Source organism: Nicotiana tabacum, chromosome 19 (assembly GCF_000715075.1).
Source record: "Nicotiana tabacum cultivar K326 chromosome 19, ASM71507v2, whole genome shotgun sequence".
Lineage (NCBI taxonomy): Eukaryota > Viridiplantae > Streptophyta > Magnoliopsida > Solanales > Solanaceae > Nicotiana > Nicotiana tabacum.
Window position 1 is genome coordinate 76,954,960 of NC_134098.1, and position 19,079 is coordinate 76,974,038.

General features: G+C 37.3%; 1 protein-coding gene across 1 annotated transcript; it reads right to left on the reverse strand.

Annotated features, from left to right (window-relative positions):
- Window positions 1-14,640: 14,640 nt before the first annotated feature.
- LOC142173555 (serine/threonine-protein phosphatase 7 long form homolog) lies at window positions 14,641-15,024 on the reverse strand. Its single transcript, XM_075239168.1, has one exon. The coding sequence runs from the start codon at window positions 15,022-15,024 to the stop codon at window positions 14,641-14,643; it is 384 nt and encodes a 127-aa protein (XP_075095269.1).
- Window positions 15,025-19,079: the final 4,055 nt, after the last annotated feature.

A 19,079-nucleotide genomic window follows, 5' to 3' on the forward strand; every position in this document is an offset into this window, starting at 1 on the left:
TTGGAATATAATTTTATGCAATTTTTTAGGATTTTTGGTTTGAACTACATTAGATTTAGAATTAAGGTATAAATTATGAACTTAAGGTAAAAATTATGAACTTAAGGTATAAATTATGAACTACCTTAAATTATGAACTTATGGTTCTTAATAGAACTCAAATTAATGCATTTAAATTATTTAATATATAAATTAATTTAAGGTATAAATTATGAACTTAAGGTATAAATTATGAACTTATGGTTCTTAATAGAACTCAAATGAATGCATTTAAATTGAATGGCTTAACTAATTCATTGTTCTAGCGAGTCTAATTATGATTAATGATAGGGTTAGAATAATATATTAATATAACATTCAATTTACTTGTTCTTTGTGTAGATGAAATATCGTAGTTGGATGTATAATAGGAATTATCCTATTCATTAGTTTTTTAGAGAGGAATTTATAGAAGGGGTTAATGAATTTATTAGGCATGCAATGTCACTTGAACCATTTCAGTTTGGAGGGATGATTAGGTGTCCTTGTGTGAAGTGCAAGTATTTGTATCTTTTCGAATCGGAGGATGTTAAGACTCATCTTTACAAAAAAGAGTTTATGGAAAATTATTTTGTGTGGACTAATCATGGAGAGGTTGATGGTAGTGATGGTGTATTTCATAACATAGTTGCTGATAAAAATAGGTCGGTGGGGAATAACGTTCAACATCCTAGATACCATGAAATGGTTGCAGATGCTTTTGAGATGCACTTCGAGTTTGAACCCCATGAAAGTGTTGAACAAGCTCCTAACGAAGAGGCAAAATATTTTTATGAACAGTTAGAGGCCGCTAGTCATCTACTAAGTGAAGGGAGTGTGCACTCTCAATTGTTTATTGCGGTTAGACTATTAAGTATCAAATCAGATACTAATATTTCTCAAGAGGGAATGGATTCTTTCATTGGCCTTATGAGTGAACTAGTTGACCCAACTTTCAACATACCTAAAGATTTCTATAAGGTTAAAAGATTGGTTTCTAAGTTAGGATTCTCGTCTATAAGAATCGATTGTTATGAAGATGGTTGCATGTTGTATTATAAGGGTGATGCATATTTAGAAAGTTGTAAATTTTGTGAAAAACCTCATTTTAAGCGAGTTTTCAGCGGGAAGAAGGTTGCTGTGAAGTCGATGCATTATTTACCTCTTATTCCTAGATTAAAGAGGTTGTACGCATCGATGAGTTCCGCTCCTCTTATGAGATGACACTATAAAAATAGAAGGCCACCCGGTGTTATGTGTCATTCTTCAGATGAGGAAGCTTGGAAGCATTTTGATAGGACGTATCCGGCTTATGCTAGTGAACCGAGGAATGTTCGGTTGGGTTTGTGTGTTGATGGTTTCACGCCATTTTCTGTTTCTGCAACACCATATTCATGCTGGCCGGTCTTTATTACGCCGTATAATCTTTCTCCTAAAATGTGTATGACTAGTCCATGTATTTTTTAAAATTGTATTATTCCCGGTCCCCACAATCAAAAGAGTTGGATTGATGTATATTGCAACCTCTGATTGATGAGCTAAAACAGTTGTGGTATGATGGAGTTGAGACCTATGACATATCAACTCAGCAAAATTTCAACTTGCGTGCTAATTTAATGTGGACCATTAATGATTTTTCCGCATATGGAATGTTTTCTGGGTGGATGACTGCTGGAAAGTTAGCATGTCCTTACTGCATGAAAAATGGTAAAGCGTTCACTTTAAGACATGGCCGAAAGAAGTCATGGTTTGATTGTCATCGTCAGTTCTTGCCAGTTGATCATTAGTTCAGAAGGATGAAGAATGCATTAAAAAAGAATACAGTTGAACATGATTTGCCACCTCCAATTTTGTCCGGTAAGGAAATTTGGGAGAGGGTTTAGAACTTCACTAAAGTTACCGAGGCTCCACCTTCTAGATTTCGTGGATATGGTGTTACTCATAACTAGAAAAAATAGAGCATATTTTGGGACTTGCCATATTGGAAGGATAATCTTCTCAGACACAATCTTGATGTCATGCATATTGAGAAGAACTATTTTGACAATTTTGTTCAACATAGTGATGGATGATAAGAATAAGACAAAAGATAACCCGAAGGCTAGACTAGACTTACAAGAATACTGCAGGTGACCTGAATTACATTTGCTCTACGAACAATGATAAGGTGTTCAAGACCAAGACCAGCTACACATTCACTTTGGAACAAAGACGATAGATTTGTGAGTGAGTTGCAAACCTAAAGATGCCTAAGGGCTATGCTTCGAACCTAGAAAACGTGCTGATATGATTGAAGGAAAGGTGACTCATATGGAAAGTCATGACTATCATATCTTCATGTAAACTTTAATCCCTATTGCATTTTGTGATTTGCCTGAAAATATCTAGAAACCCATCAAAGAGATAAGTTTGTTCTTCAAAGACTTATGTTCTACCACATTAAGGGAAGAAAACCTATTTCAAATGAATCGGAACATTCCTATATTCAGTAATAAGCTGGAAATGATTTTTTCATGTGGTTTCTTTGATGTGATGGAACACCTTCCAATTTACCTTGTACACGAGGCGCGACTTGGAGGGCCGGTTCAATGCAGGTGGATGTATCCATTCGCGAGGTAATGATCAAACCTTGATTCATTCTTGTAATTTTCTTTAATATTATCGTCTAATATGACAATGTGCAGGACTATCGGCAAGTGTAAATGATTTGTTAAACAGAAGAATAGGATGGAAGGATCCATATGTGAAGGCTTCACAGTGAAGCCTATCTTGCAAAGGAAACTGCCCATTTTTGTTCTTACTACTTCGACACTCATGTGCCATGTGCTAGAAATAGGCCCAATCGGCACAATGTCGTGATTGAGAATGATCCATTATATATACCAATGTCCATACTCAATCAACCATGCCAAGGTTCTAAAGATTGATCAAAAGGGGCCTAAGTAGTATGGAGTACAAATCAGCTTCAAATCACGTGTTACTAAATTGTTCGGAAGTTCAATCCTTTCTTAAGTAAGTGTTGACGTAAGATTAATTTACATGGACTACTATTTAATTCGGTTGATGCAAATAACAAAATTTTCAATATGTTGCTTAGTGACTTCGTGAGTCAATTTGGCCATGATGCTGTATATTCTACATTTGAGGCATGCTTTAAAGAGTGTGTAAGTGCATCTTACATACTTTCTCACATGTGAATATACATACTTGGTCACTTGTGAATATACTTGCTCACTTGTGATTTATTTAACATCACATATAGGTAAATAATCCAAACAACAACGTTAATCAATTTTGGAAAGATATATCTTGGGGACATGCACCTACGGTTACAACTATGTCTAAGTCTTTTGTGAATAGTTACAAATTTCACACCGAGGAATGCTCCAAGTATAAAAAAAAGTAATAATAGTGGGATGTATGTCAAAGGTGATGAAGGCAACCAGAATGGGGAAGATGATTATTATGGTGTGATCAAAGAGATTCTAGAATTATCATATTCAGGTTGGCCAAACAAGAAGATCAAACTTTTCCGATGCAAGTGGTTTGACCCAACACCTAGAAGAGGTACAAATGTACACTCGCATTATAACATAATTGAGGTTAATAAAAAGAGGGAGTATGATCGCTATGATCCTTTTATAATTGCAGAATAAGTTAGGCAAGTGTATTATGCTTCATATCCATTGCGGAGGGATAAGGCTGATTGGTTGGTTGTAATCAAAACTAAGCCTGTAGGTAGGGTGGAATTTGAGAATGTGCTAGATATTGCTTACCAAAACGATACCTCAAGTGTTAACCAAATAGTGGATGATCAGTTAGAAAATGAATTTGAGCATCCTCAACGCATATTAGAAGAAGTTGATATGGAGGAAATAACAATCATAGAAAATGAGGACGTAGAATCACCTGACGAAAATGAAATAAGTGAAGAGGAAGAATTTTCGGACGAGGAAGGATACTTCGAAGACGACTAGCATGTTAGTTTTTTCAAGAGCTCTCAACTTATATGGATTTATATTCTCAATTCTCATATTTTCTTTAATTTATGCAGATGACCGATAGGAGTCGAGGTAGGTTTAGGAAGGATAAAAGACCCATTGATCATGAAGATAATACTACACCCTCGTTTCCTTCCATTCCACACTTGCATCCCTCCGTTTCTGATGGCCGACAACAATCTTCTAGGCATACACCTTTTCCACCATATCCATCTACTCATCAGACTACCTACCATTCGCCCTCCCAGCAGATTCTTACCATTCTCCACCATAGAGCTATACATCGCTTCCTCCACATGATCCCGTATACAGTTACATGGGTCCACTGAGTCAGCAGTTACATGGCCATGTGGTGATACGCCCGTCATCTGCTCTATTCGCTTCACCACCAGCTGGATCGCATCCATCTAGATTTCAACCATCGCAACAGTGGTCTGGATCGCAGTAGGGGTCTAGAGCGCATCCATATTCATCAACGACCCCGTCTCACTCTCCACGGAGTTCGTCTTTTAGTATTTCTAGACTTTGCCTTCGGGATAGTAGCACTGAGCCAGATGCCTCCCCTTCTACGCACGCTTCAGATTCATTGGAGGATGATGATCCAAAGAAAGTGCGGTATGATAGTTATCATTGGATGATCATCAGGCCTGAGGGCAATGGGTAAGATTTATTTATTACTTCTTTATTTTTGCTGGATTATAATAGCTAGTCTTGTTTATTTAATGTAATTTCTATGTTGCAGGTTCATACTTAGTCATCAGACTACAAAGATAATCACTGAAGCTCTTGGCCAGTTGTATGATGCACCCTATGCAACTTGGAGTGAATTTCCACCGGAGTTCATGGAGCGAATTTTCAACCAATTTAAGATTTTAATATAATTCTTATCTATTTAAGCATTATATTAACAATAATTTCATCTAACGTTACACACTTCATTTGCAGACTAAGTGTGCCTGGGAGGACCGGCATAACAGTGCCATTCTTGCAAATTTTGAGTTCAAATGTCGTAAGAGACTATTTGATTCCTTTTGTTCTACTCGAAAGAAGAACAAAAATCCTTCATGGGTTCTACCGCATTTATGGGAGGATCTGCTGAGGCAGTGAGCCACTGAAAAATTCGAGAAGAGGAGTGAACAGGGAAAGAAGGCCCGGGCATCTGAGAAGGGTGGCTCCTTGCACTGTGTGGGTGCAAGGAGCATGGGGACTGCGAGGAGACTACTGATAATTCTTTAAAATATTTAAATCTATTTTTATCGAACTATATTTATATATTTTAATTTAGTTAACATGTTTTATTATATTTATAGGAAAAAATATTTGGGAGAAATATGACTCATGATGAGTTCTTCATGGAGAATCACATCCTGAAGAAGAAGAAGAAGGCACCGACAGATCCAACTAGATGGGTCGATGACCGGGTAGAGATTACATATGTAAGTTTTATAACTACTACAACTTGAAATTAATGTTTATAATATTATATATAATAATTTTTTATCTTCTAAATAAAGGGTCGCTACAAGGCTAATGTGAAGGAGTAGACTCAGAGCTTGCCACCGAATGAGCAAGGCGAGCGACCACCCATTTCAGACGAAGAAGCGTAGAAGATATGGTTGGATGTTGTCGGTAGTCCTTAAAAGGGGATATCATACGGCCTTTCACAGAGATTATTTCGGCACTACATGGCTGGATTGCAAGGTATAGGGACTTCCATCTAGGGCGAGACAATTGATAGGTCTATTCTCTATACTATGGAGAAGAAGATCGCAAAGCTATCAGCAGAGCTTGAAGAGACAAAGGCTAGAGAACAAAAGAGAGAGAAACAATTTGATACCCTTCATGTTTAGCTAGAAAGAGGGACCAACAATTTAATGTCCTTCAAGGTCAGCTGACCAATCTTCTTGCAAGTGGTGCTTTCCCGATTCTCCGATCTCGTGAGTCTTCCCCAGATGCTAATCCTTCTCGTTGTGATCTTTCGAACCATGCCGACGATGAAGCTTCTAGTAGTGGAGATGGAGACGGAGCTGGAGATGATGTAGTACAAAACACTCATTGAGTGATGTTTGAACTTTTAACTTGTGAAACGTTTTGTTGTTGGGTATTTTGAAACTCTATAAATATTGTTAATATAGTTTTGATAGTTGTTATTGTTATTGTTATTGTTGTTATTGTTGTTGTTATTGGTTGAATGCTATCAATGTAATGCTGCCATTATAGGTGATTGGTTGTTTGCACGTGGTGCAGCTATAAAACAGTTGTATTCTGCCAAAACCTTACCCAGAAAACCGACCGTCTACCTACCGAAGTCGATCGGAAATATTCAATTGATTTCTCAGAAATTTAAATTTACCGACGGACTTCGGTCGGAATTTGATTTTAAATTTTAAATATTTTAATAATGCCGACCGATTTCGGTCGGAATTTTGGTTTTAAATTTTAAATATTTTAATATTACCGACCGATTTCGGTCGAAAATGAATAATTAAGATTCTGACCTATGTCGGTCGCTAATTAAAAAATAATTAAAAATTATTTTTAAGAATACCGACCGAATTCGGTCGGTAAATTTATTTTCTGTTAGATTATTTGGTCAAATTGGTTGAAAATTATCGACCGACTTCGGTCGAAAATATTGACCGTATGTGGTCGCTTCGCATTAGTGATCATTATTTTTTAGACGAATTGAAAACGGTTGGAATTCGATCGGTTTTTGTTCGATTTCGACCGATTTTGATCGGTTTTTCTAGACGCTTTTTGACAGTTTTCTAGTAGTGTTATGAGTTGAAATGTTTCTTCTTTTTACAAAAATGAATATCCAAACGAAGTACTCATGTTAAATTGTCTGAAAAGTTCCTCATTCTTAGTCAATCATTCATATATATATATATATATATATATATATATATATATATATATATATATATATATATATATATATATATTCAAGTAATGAAATTATTATCATAAATATGTAATAAATATATTAATATGGCCGATACGAAGTCACAATGGTAAAACAATGTCCAAATAAAAGTATTCTGACAGTAACTTAGTAATTAATATTGAATATATGAGATAATATCTTGGGTATGGTATTTGAACTTATTACTATCGGCATATGAATAATGGATTAAATATAAAGTATAAAAATTTCGGATTTTCGGATATCCAAAAATCCGTAGTATCAAATATAATATCCAATCCGAAATCTAAAAAATTTAAAAACTAAATCCAAAATCCAATCCGAAAATCCTAACCAAAAATTCAAAAAATTTAGATTTCGATTTGAATTTCGGGTTTGCACAAACTATATATGCCACCCCTAATTCAAGTGCATATACTTAATTATTTATCCTTTCAGTTGAAGTACTTCTCCTGAATCTCCTCGACTGTAATTTCTTATCCTTTCAGTTGAAGAACTTCTCTTCATTCTCTTTTTTGGTTTTCCAAAGAGATTAACTTTTTGCAATTAATTAGTTGGCGGACTTAGCTTGCCAAACTCATTTTCTTTAACTCCCGCCATGTAAAGGCTATGCTACTAAAAGCAAAGCCAGTAAGCCTACTGAACATGTAATAGATTCTTCAATTTTCCCATTAATTAGCATTTAGCAACATAGACCAAAATGGCGGAGGCCTAAAAGATGTGAGTTTGGCGACCAACTAGAGGTGAATTAATATTTTAAAATTTGTAGATATGGAATATCATCGAGTTCAGAACCCATTTATGGTTTTTTGGACAAGTGTGACGAAAATGTATGTTTAAAAAAAGAGTGACATTTCGATATATAGCGCTCTTTTAAAGAACGTTTTATATATATATATATAAAAGAGCGCTCTTTAAAAGAGCGCTATATATATAACGCTCTTTTAAACCGCGCTATATACATAGCGCGGTATATAACCGCGCTATACCTATTTTGTGGGCCCACCAATAAGTCTCCTACGTTTAACTGACATAACAATAATTCAAATGGGTATAGCGCTCTTTAAAAGAGCGCTATACCTAAAATAATTCAGCCCACCGAGCTAGGCATTGCCTTATTTAAAGGCGTTAGGATTTTACAAAAATCCATTCAAAAATATTCCTAACTCTCGTTCAAATTTTTCTTCTTGTTAAATTCTCAAGCATTTTTTCATAATGTCTGAAGAGCGAAAAGTAAGGGTTTCATTATATTGGGAGGGGGGAGGTGAGGTTGTGGTGGCGAATAACTCTGTGAGCTATAGTTTATCTCCACAGTGTCATGTTAAGTTGCCACTTACAATGGAGTACGATAGATTGATATCGTTGTTATGTAATAAAATGAGTGTGAGGAAATATTCGGTGAACCTTAAAGTAACCGGAAGATATCTGTATTTCGTCACTCCGCAAGGGGTTGCTTGTTACGCTGAGTTTAACATCGACGATGATGAAACTTTGAGGGATTCTTTGAGGACTCCGGATGAATACCGGGAATTTCTTGTGATAAAAATGTTGGAAATGTACGTCAAGGTCGACGTTCGCAATAATGAGGTTGCGCATAGTAGGGATAACCCTCAGTCATCGGGTGGTTATTCTGGAGTAGTTTTTGCCGGACAGGTTCCGGATGAAAGAGTTTGCCCTGATTTAAACTTATCACCACGGGCGAATGAGGAGCGAGGAAATAATTTCTCTCCTGCTTTACATAATCTACAAGACGAGTGGTAAACTTCAATTTTTCTTAGTGTTACGATGCATATTTTTGTTGTATTGAATTTGTATTAACACTCATATATTCCACAAGGAGTACCGGCCAGATATGACTTTTACAAGTTATGAACCCACACCCAGTTGGAATATGCGTAGTTCTGGTGTGTTAGATCATGGTGGTCCATCCGGGAGTCATCACCAACTGGATAATGTCCATCAAGGAATGTCAACACGTTACGACTTGTAAGTGAAGTGATACAGCTATATGGAAAGTATTTATTAATTTTAGTAGCTTATTATTTTGTTATTTGTGCAGTGAAAACGAGCAAGTTGAACTACCTGTCCTCACTCAATTGCCCGAAGACGACATATTAAATCGGGATCTGGCAGATGCCCAGAGTGAGGAAGAGAACGGTGATTATGACAACAATGTCGATGATTCCGGAGATAACACACCCTTTCCTCGTGAGGATGGTGATGGGAAGGAAGAGAATGAAGGACCTGATTTGACGAGGGAGTATGCTCCACCCCCGTTAGACCAAGAGTGTACGAGTCCCAAGTGCCGTTTCATTCAAGAAAGATTCCCTACCTTGATAACTTGCCAAGTATGCCGGATGTGGATGCTCTCACAAGGGATTTTGATGAAATTTGAACAGCAATGTGGGATAATTCTAGACCAACGGTGCTGGCAAAGGGCATGCTTTTTCCTGATAAAGCGCGCCTAAGCAGGGCGGCGAAAATGCACAATGTAAAAGAGTCTCGTGAGATGACGGTATGAGAGTCAACTCCGGAGGTATACAAGGTTGTTTGCCGCAGATAGTTTACGGGTTGTCATTGGATGCTGCGTGCGAGCAAGAAGAAAACAGGTTTGTGGCAAATGGGTAAATACATTCCCACCCACATATGTGAAATGGACACATTCAATGGGAATCACTATAACTTGGATATTGACTTGATTTATCTTGTCTTTATTCCACACCTTGAATCGTCCATAAGGTATAAAATCAAAGAGTGCATTATATCAGTCCACCAGGAATATAGCCATACCATTACCAAAAGAAAGGCATTTCTCGAGCGTAAACGTGCGTTTGAAATTGTTTATGATAACTGGGATAAGTCATTTGCAGCTCTACCCAAGTACATGGCCGCACTGCAACACTTTAACCCTGGGACGATTGTTGAATGGAAGCTTGAGCGGAGTCCGGAAAAACCAGAATATATATTCAATTACGTGTTCTGGGCATTTAAACCAGCAATTGATGGTTTTTCGCATTGCCGGCCGGTAATATCCATAGACGACACTCATGTCTATGGAAAGTATGATATTAATCTGTTGTTAGCCGTTGCAGTAGATGATAATGGACAAATATTTCCTCTAGCTTTTGCTATTTGTACCAATGAAAGCCAAGAGACGTGGATGCTGTTTTTGAACCATTTGAAAGAGCACATTGTCAAACAGTGTTCCGGCATTTGTCTAATATCTGATCGGCATGGTGGTATCTTAAGCTCTGTAGAAAACTTGCCTGCATGGCAAGAACCTTATGCCTACCACCGTTACCATGTGAGGCACTTTAAGGCCAATTTTCAGAAGGCACATCCCAACAAGGATCTGCATGATGTGATGTGGATGGCAGCAACAGACCACCAAGAGCATAAATTCCAGAGGCACATGGAATCTATCAGGCAGGAAGACGTGCGACATGAGCTTTAAAAGTGGACTTTGCATGCGGATGGTGGAAGAATATGGGGAATTCTGACTACAAACGTGTCAGAGTTTTTCAACGGGTTATTGAAGTCGGCATGAGGATTTCTTGTCACTGCCATGGTGCGGATGTCGTTCAAGAAGATGGCAGAGAGGTTTGTTGAAAGGGCTGCAACTGCAACGTCATTGATGGAAATAGGTGTTGAATTTATGCCACTGCCAATGAAGAGATTTGAGAAATGCAGGCGGCGAGCACATTGACATTCATTTTTGCAGTATGATCACGACAGAAATATTTTTGAAGTTCGCACCGCTATCCATCAAAATCAGGGGAATAATGTACATACCATAAATGAATCTAGAAGGTTATGCTCTTGTGAGAAATGGTCCATCTACCACATGCCATCAGGTGCTTTCAACATACAGGTTTAGGGCCAACCAACTACGTTGATAAATAATATTTTGTTGCTGCTTACTTAAACACCTATAGTGGGCAGTTGCAACCAGTGGGTGCTGAGCAGTATTGGCCACTGGAACCATTTAAAATGGTGTGTAACAAGGACTATTTGCGTCGAATACAGGTGCAGAAGAGAACGCGTATACAGAACCAAATGGATGTTAGCAATACCATTTATGCGCGCAAATGTGGTATATGCTTGCAAACAGGACACGACCGTCGAAAATGTCCTTCGGCTGGTTTGGGTAGCGGTGGTAATCAAGCTCGTGGTAGGTGTTCTTCTAATGTGCCCAACTATCAATGAGTTTATGTTGTAATAAGTAGCTGTTTTGTTTATGTTTCAAGATGTATCAAATAAAATTATGTTTTCATTGTTGTTAAATCTTATTGATATTTAACATTTTCCAGTTGAGTAAATTAATGCATTTCTCCCTCTCGTTCATGTAATCAAAAATAGTATTGGATTAAAAAACGGAAAAATATGTGAATATATTTGATAAATATAGTTCAAAAATAGTTGAGTTAAAGGTAGATTTTTGATAAATATGTGAATACACATAGCGCGGTTAAATGCTATGTTATGTGAATATATATATCACAGTTAAATATTACGTTATGTGAATATATATAGAGGAGTTAAATACTACGTTATGTGTATTGTCTTGTCGAACTGAAAAGCTGCCCGTCTGAGAAAAAGTTATTTTGTATCCGAAAGAATCTTTAACATGCAAAGCGTAGCGCGGTTAAATACTACATTATGTGAATATATATAGCGCGGTTAAATACTACGTTATGTGTATTGCCTTGCCTATAATTAACGAGCGCATTCTAGTTATTTTCTACGCTTAACAATAACCAATAGCAAAACTTTCCATAAAAGCAAGGTTTTATTTTTACGCTTTAACAAATGTCTGAACACCTTTATGTACCAAGGTGCTAGTGCGGAAAAAAATATATAATGAATGACTGTTGGGATGATGGTGAAGTTGGACGCCGCTACTGGATGTGTGTGAACAAGTTTTATAGGGTTCCCGACGAACTTTTTTGCAATTTTGAGGTATGGATTGATGAACCCTGTAAGCAGGAATGCTACAAACAATCTTTGCAGTATCTTCATGATTTGACCTTAAAACAGTGTGAATATGAAAAAGAATATAAAAGAGAAATTGTGGAGTTGAAGGAGAAACTGAAAGAGGCAGAATTAGAAAAAAATAAGATGGAAGAGAAATTTAAGTGGTTGAAGCAGAGAATAATGGGCGGCAGTGACTAAACAATGACATGTATATGTTGAGTGTACTACTTTATCTTTATGTTTCCCGTGTCATGTATTTTCATTAGTTGTACTGAATTTAAATTATGTTAAGTTGCTATATTTTTTGTTTGTGTTGTAGTATTAAAATAAAGAAGGAACGGGGAAATAAAAACATAATGCGCATATTATGTAAATATAAAAAATTATTGTTATTATTTACATAAAATACAAAAAAAAAATCAATGTGTCCCACAGCCTGTGTGCTTCAATGCAGCTGCTGGCTTGAGGCGCATCCCATCTCGTCCGGCTACGCTATCAGGATCATCCTCATCACGACGCCTCTTTATAGCAGGATGCGCTGCAGCATGATCATCAGTGGTGCTGGCAGGATCGGTAGAAGGGTCCGTCGGTCTAGTAGTAACCTACAGAACAATAAGTCAGCTCAGTATAGGAAAGTATATATTAAGTCACAACAATTTAAATTTTCTTACCATGGTCTCGTCGGGCTCCTGAATATAATCATCCGTCGCAGCCATGTCAGCATCGCACAAATGGGCCTCCGTGACGGGCGGGGATGAAGCCTTAATAAGAAAATTAATAAAGTTATGGAAACTAATGAGAAAAGAAAAAAAAATTAAATTTAATACTAATAAAACGTACCTGCGCCTCTAATGATGAGCCATAACTCAGCCGGCGCCCACTATATAAATCTCGGGTCGGCCGATCCTCAGCAGCGGTCGATGAGCCTGGGAAGTATGCTTCCCAATCCTCTCCGGTAAGGTTTGTGCCCGTGATCAATAATGGACCTGACGGGGTCACCTGCGAAGTCCCTGGAGTGAGCTGCATCCCAAGGCTGTATGACGGCATGCAGGTGGGATACTCGTCCGGCTCATGTAGGTCACCCGACAGATTAGCATCAACATCATCAATAGGGGCCTCAACGCCCCCTTGCTGGGGACCACCTCCTCGCCGCCCACCACGACCCCGTGCGGCAGCCCTGCCTCGTGGGGCACCCCCACCTCGAGGGGCAGCCCTGCCTCATGGGGCACCCCTGCCTCGTGGGGCAACCCTACCTCGTGCGACACCCCTACCTCGCTGGTAATGCTCTGGCGCCATATAAGTAGGGTCGTGTCCCAAGCATTGATCCTCTTGAGCTCGCTGCAGTGTCTGGGCAGCCACCTCTGCAACCTATCGGTCGTAATCGTGTAAAGCAGCCGCTCCCTCGCCGGCATGCTGCTGCATCTGCAGTCCCATCTGGTAGACTATATGTAGGCCAATAGCCTGCACAACGTATAAAATATAAACTACAGAACACTAAGTTACAATTATATAATTAATAATAATAGAAAACATACCAAGGCCTCGTGCCGCACGGTGTATGGAACGTACCGACTGCCAGCTTGATGAATGGGATTCCCGACAAAAAGTCGGGTAACGCGGCGATACCAGGGCATATAGAGTTGAATAGTCTCCGTCTAGATCTGTGGGGGGGGGAGGGGGAAATCAGGTCAGCTCGCCGATCCAAGTATGCACCTGTGCCTCTAGCCATGCTACATATGCGTCGTCCGCCCTAGAACGATCATACCGCTGATAATGTATGGCCTCCCATGTTGGCCCCCTCGGTATATACTGCGGACGGCCAAATTGGCAAAGTGTCCGCTCCGTGGCATGATGCTCCACAATATCGAGGCACATCAGCAGGACGGAAGTGCTCCAAATCAGTCGGCCGGTCGAGCAATAATCGGGCAAGCCACCTATCAAGTCATCGGTGTATGGCATCCAGATGAACTATCAAATAACAAAAGAAAACGTGAGTATGCGCAACACATGTGAAGCTATACCAAGTAAGTTTAAGTACACATTTACCTGTGTGCCGTCCAGCATATCCAACATATCCCTGTAAAGGGGGAGATTATGCCGAGCCTCGTAATCTCGTACATATCCACACCGGAGAACCCACCTCCTAGCTAGAGGGAGAAACGGCGGTGGTACATCCGGAGGTAATGGTAGTAGAGGTGGATGCAACTGCAGGAACCGCTCCCAGGCCCAAACCTAACATACAAAGTTGACGTAAAGTTTAAGATGAATTTTGACTATATAGAATTGGAAGGAATGAACAGAGTATTCGAATATGTTGTCACCTGTAGAAGCGGCAAAAATCCACATACGTCATGATGGGTGCCCATGCTCGCCCGGCACAGATGCCTGTACAAGTAGGCGAGAACAGCAGCACCCCAGCTGTACTGGGGTAAATCATCTAACAGCTGAAGATGATGAAGAAATCGCAAGTTGACTAGGTTCCCTGAAGTGTTCGGGAACAAGACCCCCAAACAGAAGGAGCAGCAGCAACCTCGTATACCGGTGAATATGCAGATCATCTATCTCCCTGGTGATGTCGGGGTGCAATATCTCCAAATGCCGTCGAATAGCTGTCAAACTCATGTGATTGGCCCCTGAGTGTGCAGTTTCATCCTGTGGCCTGAAACCAGTGAGCTGCTGCAGCATGTCCAAATACTGCCCACGCGTCATCTCTCTCATGGCCTAAGGTAGTGCAACGGGCAGTCCATCAACAGACATCCCATATAAAACCTCCACGTCCTGCAGCGTGATGGTGGCCTCGGCAATGGGCAGGTGGAAAGTGTGCATCTCCGGTCGCCACTGCTCTATCAGGGCCGTGATCAAAGACCAGTCGAGCTGCAGCCGCCCGATCTCCAAAATCCTGTAGAAGCCTGGATCCCGCAGGCGCTGGACTACACGGGGATGGAGATCTCTATCCTTCATAAAATCCCACATGTTGTCCACTCTCATGGCGCGGAGAGTCTGGGCCAGTAACTCTCCCTCCCATACGTAGGCGGACCTATGATCGTCCTGTAACACTAATAGCTCATTGTAGACAGGTCCAGGATGCATAGGCGGCACGTCCATGTCGTCTACTGTAAATTAAACAACATTAATTGTATGTTTGATCTGTAAATTAAATAATTATTTTTTATAATTATACAATATTTAATTGGACAGAGTATATATCTATGGGTTCCAGGCTCGATATTTGAGGCCCAGTAGCACCAAGCTATCCTGAGTTCTTGTATGTGTCAATTTTATTATTTTCGTAATTTTGTATGTTTAATCTGTAAATTAAATAATTATTTTTTATAACTATACAATATTTAATTGGACATAGTATATACCTATGGGTTCCAGGCTCGATATTTGAGACCCATTAGCACCAAGCTATCCTGAATTCTTATATGTGTCAATTTTAATATTTTCATAATTTTGTATGTTTGTTTTATAAATTAAATAATTAATTTTTATCATATTTAATTGGACAGAGTATATACCTATGGGTTCCAGGCTCGATATTTGAGACCCAGTAGCTCCAAGCTATCCTGAATTCTTATGTGTGTCAATTTTAATATTTTCATAATTCTGTATGTTTGTTTTATAAATTAAATAATTAATTTTATCATATTTAATTGGACAGAGTATATACCTATGGGTTCCAGGTACGATATTTGAGGCTCAGTAGCACCAAGCTATCCTGAATTCTTATGTTTGTCAATTTTAATATTTTCATAATTTTGTATGTTTGTTTTGTAAATTAAATAATTAATTTTTATCATATTTAATTGGACAGAGTATATACCTATGGGTTCCAGGCTCGATATTCGAGGCCCAGTAGCACCAAGCTATCCTGAATTCTTATGTGTGTCAATTTTAATATTTTTATAATTTTGTATGTTATTTTTGTAAATTAAATAATTAATTTTTATCATATTTAATTGGACAAAGTATATACCTATGTGTTCCAGGCTCGATATTTGAGGCCCAGTAGCATCAAACTATCCTAAATTCTTATGTGTGTCAATTTTAATATTTTCATAATTTTGTATGTTTGTTTTGTAAATTAAATAATTAATTTTTATAAATTGGACAGAGTTTGTGTTTGATCTATCAGTATAAAAGATACTTAAACTACAGAGATTCTACGCTAAAAGGCTCTACATTTTACTACGCTAAAATGACACTAGTCTTTAAGCAAATAAATAATCTAAACTAGATAAAAACAACAAATACATTTTAATCACAAAACACTAATATCTTAGTCCGGATAAAAATAACATACTAGTTTAATCGCAAAAAAATACAAAACAACATGAAAACACATTCAGAACAACTAATATGCATTATTATACGAGTTTCTACATAAACTAAATCGGAATACCTCGATTTATGTTTTTCGGAAAGTCGATGAATTGAAAATTTGAGCCCGAAACGAGGAAACCACAACAATATAAGGCTTGACTAGGATGTGGGACCTACAATCTTATCTTTTTGTGTGACGGGTGGGATCCACTATAATTTTTTTTAGAAGGAAATTTTTTTTTTGGGGGGGGGGGGGGAGGGGGTCGAGTCAGAATTTTAAAATTGGGGGGAAGGGGGTCGTCTGGTTCGAATGTGGAGAAGAAGGAGGGGGACCGTTTATTTATCTATGTATAGCGTGGTATATATAGCGCGGTTATATACCGCGCCAGTGGAGTTATATATATAGCGCTCTTTAAAAGAGTGTTATATATAGAAATGTCACTTTTTTTTTAAACACATATTTCCGTTACACTTGTCCAAAAGAACCACAAAGGAGTTCTGAACTCGAATATCATCCCTGCATGTCTGCACCCTTTAGTACGTTTTTTTATAAAATAAGTAGTGCATCGGCTACTTATTTGTGGTTATTAGCATATACTAACTATAAATGTATGTCATATAGTTTTTTTTAACTATATAGAGTTGGAGTACAAACCAGTGGGTGCAAATGTATCTGCTTTTAAAGCGCTACATTTCCATTAATGCAATTAAGAAGACATTCATGTTATCATACAATTAAATAAGGGATAAGGGTTAAATATACCCCTTTATTATGCAAAAAAAGATTATTTATATCTTTTGTTATACTTTTGGTCCAATATTATCCTCGACGTTATAAAATTAGTGCAAAAGTACCCCTCATCCGTTAGTGCCCTCCATTGTGGCCAACACTATCCACATGGCCTGACTTTTTCTAAGGTAGACGCCATGTGGCATGTAGGGGTGTTGATAAAAAATCGAAAAATCGAATCAAATCGACAAAAAAAATCGATATTTTTTAGGTTTCGTTTTGGTTTTGAATTTTAAAAATAGATCAAATTTAGTTTGGTTTTGCTTTTAATCAAAAAATAATCAAAAAACCGAACCAAACCGACTATAAAAGTAGCTATTTAAATTTATTATTACACCTATATATATGTATATTTTTATATAAAATTTCTAAAATTTTATGGTACATATTAGTCATTTGTATTTTTAGTCTAGTTCTTTGCTATTATAATAATCAAATTATTTGCATTTACATTCTAGTTTAATTGGTAGTTTTCTTTTGCTAAGTACAAGAATTTATTTTATGTTAAAAATAATTGATTTTTAATTGAGTACTTAAATTATTCATCACTATTTAATTCAATTATCATTAAATATATCTTGGTAAATGATAGATTTCTCAAAGAGCAATTGGTTTGATAGTGTTGCTTTATAAATGTAGTCGCCGGAATATGCGTTTGGTAGTGTATGCCTCATATTTAATAAAAAATCAATAAACAACTGAAAAAACCAAAAAACCGACAAAAATCGAATCGATAAAAACCGGCTTAATTAGTTTGGTTTCAATATTTGAAAAACCGACTTAGTTGGTTTGGTTTCTTTTTAGAAAAAAATCGATCCAAACCGAACCATAAACACCCCAGTGGCATGCCACCTCATTACCACCTCCAATTCCACTTTACTTTATTTTTATGTCAAGCTATCTAAGATAAATCTGATAGATTTGATATTAAAACTTTATCAGAATCATGTCCAGCCTTCAAAGATTGAAACATCAGTTCTTTATTCTTTTAATGGACCTTAACATTCGTTTATGAATGTTTGAATTTAACCTAAAATCTCAAAAGAAAAAAGTGAAAGCCTTAGAAACAAAAATTTAAGAAGTGTTATAAGAAATATTAAATTACGGTGGATGTCTACTCTTCCTCTATAATTTTCATCTCAATACTTAATGACATATTCAATGATATATTTTCTATGTTTAATGACATATTCAATGACATATTTTCTTCACTTTTCATGCCTATATAAAGGTCTTGTAATAGATAAGAAAATACACACAATTGAAGAAGAAATAAAATCTCTTTTCTCTATATATCTCTTAACTTATTTTTCCTTATTCCATATTGTTACTTTGAGCTATATTTCATAACACGTTATCAACACGAGATTCTAGCCAACTGAGTTGTTATGATGCGGCCAGTGCCGGTAGCGTCATTTAATGTTAATAATATGGTAAGAACGATGACAGTATAAGATGTACAACGCCAGCATATAATCGGCCATCACGATTAGCCTTTTCTAATTAGTTTTCAAGTTTCTTTTACATTTTGTTATTTATGTTTCCATACATGAACAGACTTGCTTTATGGAAAAGTTTTTCTTGAAAGTTTATCAAATCATATAAGGATTTTTGGTGTAAAGAACGATAAATATTTTTCCTATAACAAGTATTATATTCCTATGTGTTAATATTAAGAAACACGAAGTGAAGACTTTTGAGAGAGCACATATTTTTTCTTTCTATTTTATCACATATTTTTTTCCATCTTAAAGTGGGATAATTATCACAAAGGACATGTAGATTTTAATTGATTATGTATTTTTCTATATTTGCTTGATACTTTTTATTTGATTGAGTTCAGTTAATAAAAGTTCGCACATGCAAATTAAAATCAATCGCCACCAATAGTGGAGACCCGTCCCATAAGTCTAAAATAAGACATGATGTTACCGTGGAGGTATGAATGGATGTGGACGTAGTAATAGACAAAATTATAATCGTCATCATTATGGTAATGAGAACAATAATGGCTCTCAAAATAATCATTCACTTTGTGAAAGTG

Excerpts from the sequence above, each read along its gene's own strand:
- LOC142173555 (XM_075239168.1), bottom strand. The coding sequence starts at position 15,024 with ATGGACGTGCCGCCTATGCATCCTGGACCTGTCTACAATGAGCTATTA.